The following is a 798-nucleotide window of genomic DNA, read 5'->3' as shown; positions in this document are numbered from 1 at the left end:
TCCACCCCAAGCCCTCCCGCCATCCCTGCCCCAGCTGGGCAGCCGTGTGTAACATGTCCCAGGAAACAGCATCCCAGCTCTCCTTCTGTGCCCTGGTCCTTGGGGGCTGAATTTGGACCTGGCTGAGCTCCATCTTGCTGCCACCTCCTATCCCAGGGAGCTGCCTTGGGCCATGCCCCATGGCAGCAGAGAGGCAGAAGGAGGAGCAAGCCCCTGGTCAGCATCAGCTGCGCACCGTGCTGCCGCAGGGAATGTGACCTCTTATCCCCACCACACTGTGGGTACTAAGCCCTACCCAAGCGCCTGGAGTTGGGGGGGAGTGGTTGAGGGTAGTGGAGGGGGCACGTGGTGAGGAGGTGGGGCTGGAGATGTCTGGCAGTGACCCTGGGCTGCATCTCCTTCCAGTTCTTTGCTTCCATGATCTCTACGTTCACACTGAACTCTGTCCTGAGTGTTTACCACGGCAATGCTTGGGATCTCTCGAGCCCCGGGCTCATCAACTTTGGCAGGTTTGATACCGAGGTATGGCACAGGTATTCCCCATACAGGGCTCTCTTGGGGGGGTTAGAAGCAGCCCACAGCAGCTTGGGGTCACCAGTCTATCTTAAAACCTCACCCAGGGGCTGAGGCAGGCTCTGTTCAAGCAGGCTGTGGGGTCTCATCAGGTCCCACCTCCACCAACCCCAGCAGAAGGCTCTTCTGCAGCCACTGCTGGGTCTGGGAGCTGCGGAGCGTCCCAGGGACAATTTGGGGCAGCTCTGGGAGCCGCTGGCCGGTGCAGGCTCCTGTGCGCTCAGG

General features: G+C 61.0%; 1 protein-coding gene across 1 annotated transcript in view; it reads left to right on the top strand.

Annotated features, from left to right (window-relative positions):
* The window catches only part of CLCN7 (chloride channel, voltage-sensitive 7), a gene marked incomplete at both ends in the record, with an annotated part of 12,381 nt that overhangs the window by 5,649 nt on the left and 5,934 nt on the right, over positions 1 to 798 (top strand). The window contains one exon of the mRNA XM_010139015.1: positions 406 to 522. Within this exon, the coding sequence (XP_010137317.1) occupies positions 406 to 522 (117 nt within the window). The remainder of the gene's footprint in view (positions 1 to 405; positions 523 to 798) is intronic.

The sequence above is a fragment of the Buceros rhinoceros genome, unplaced genomic scaffold, assembly GCF_000710305.1.
Source record: "Buceros rhinoceros silvestris isolate BGI_N320 unplaced genomic scaffold, ASM71030v1 scaffold22516, whole genome shotgun sequence".
Classification (NCBI taxonomy): Eukaryota; Metazoa; Chordata; class Aves; order Bucerotiformes; family Bucerotidae; genus Buceros; species Buceros rhinoceros.
This window is presented reverse-complemented; position numbering and strand designations above follow the sequence as displayed.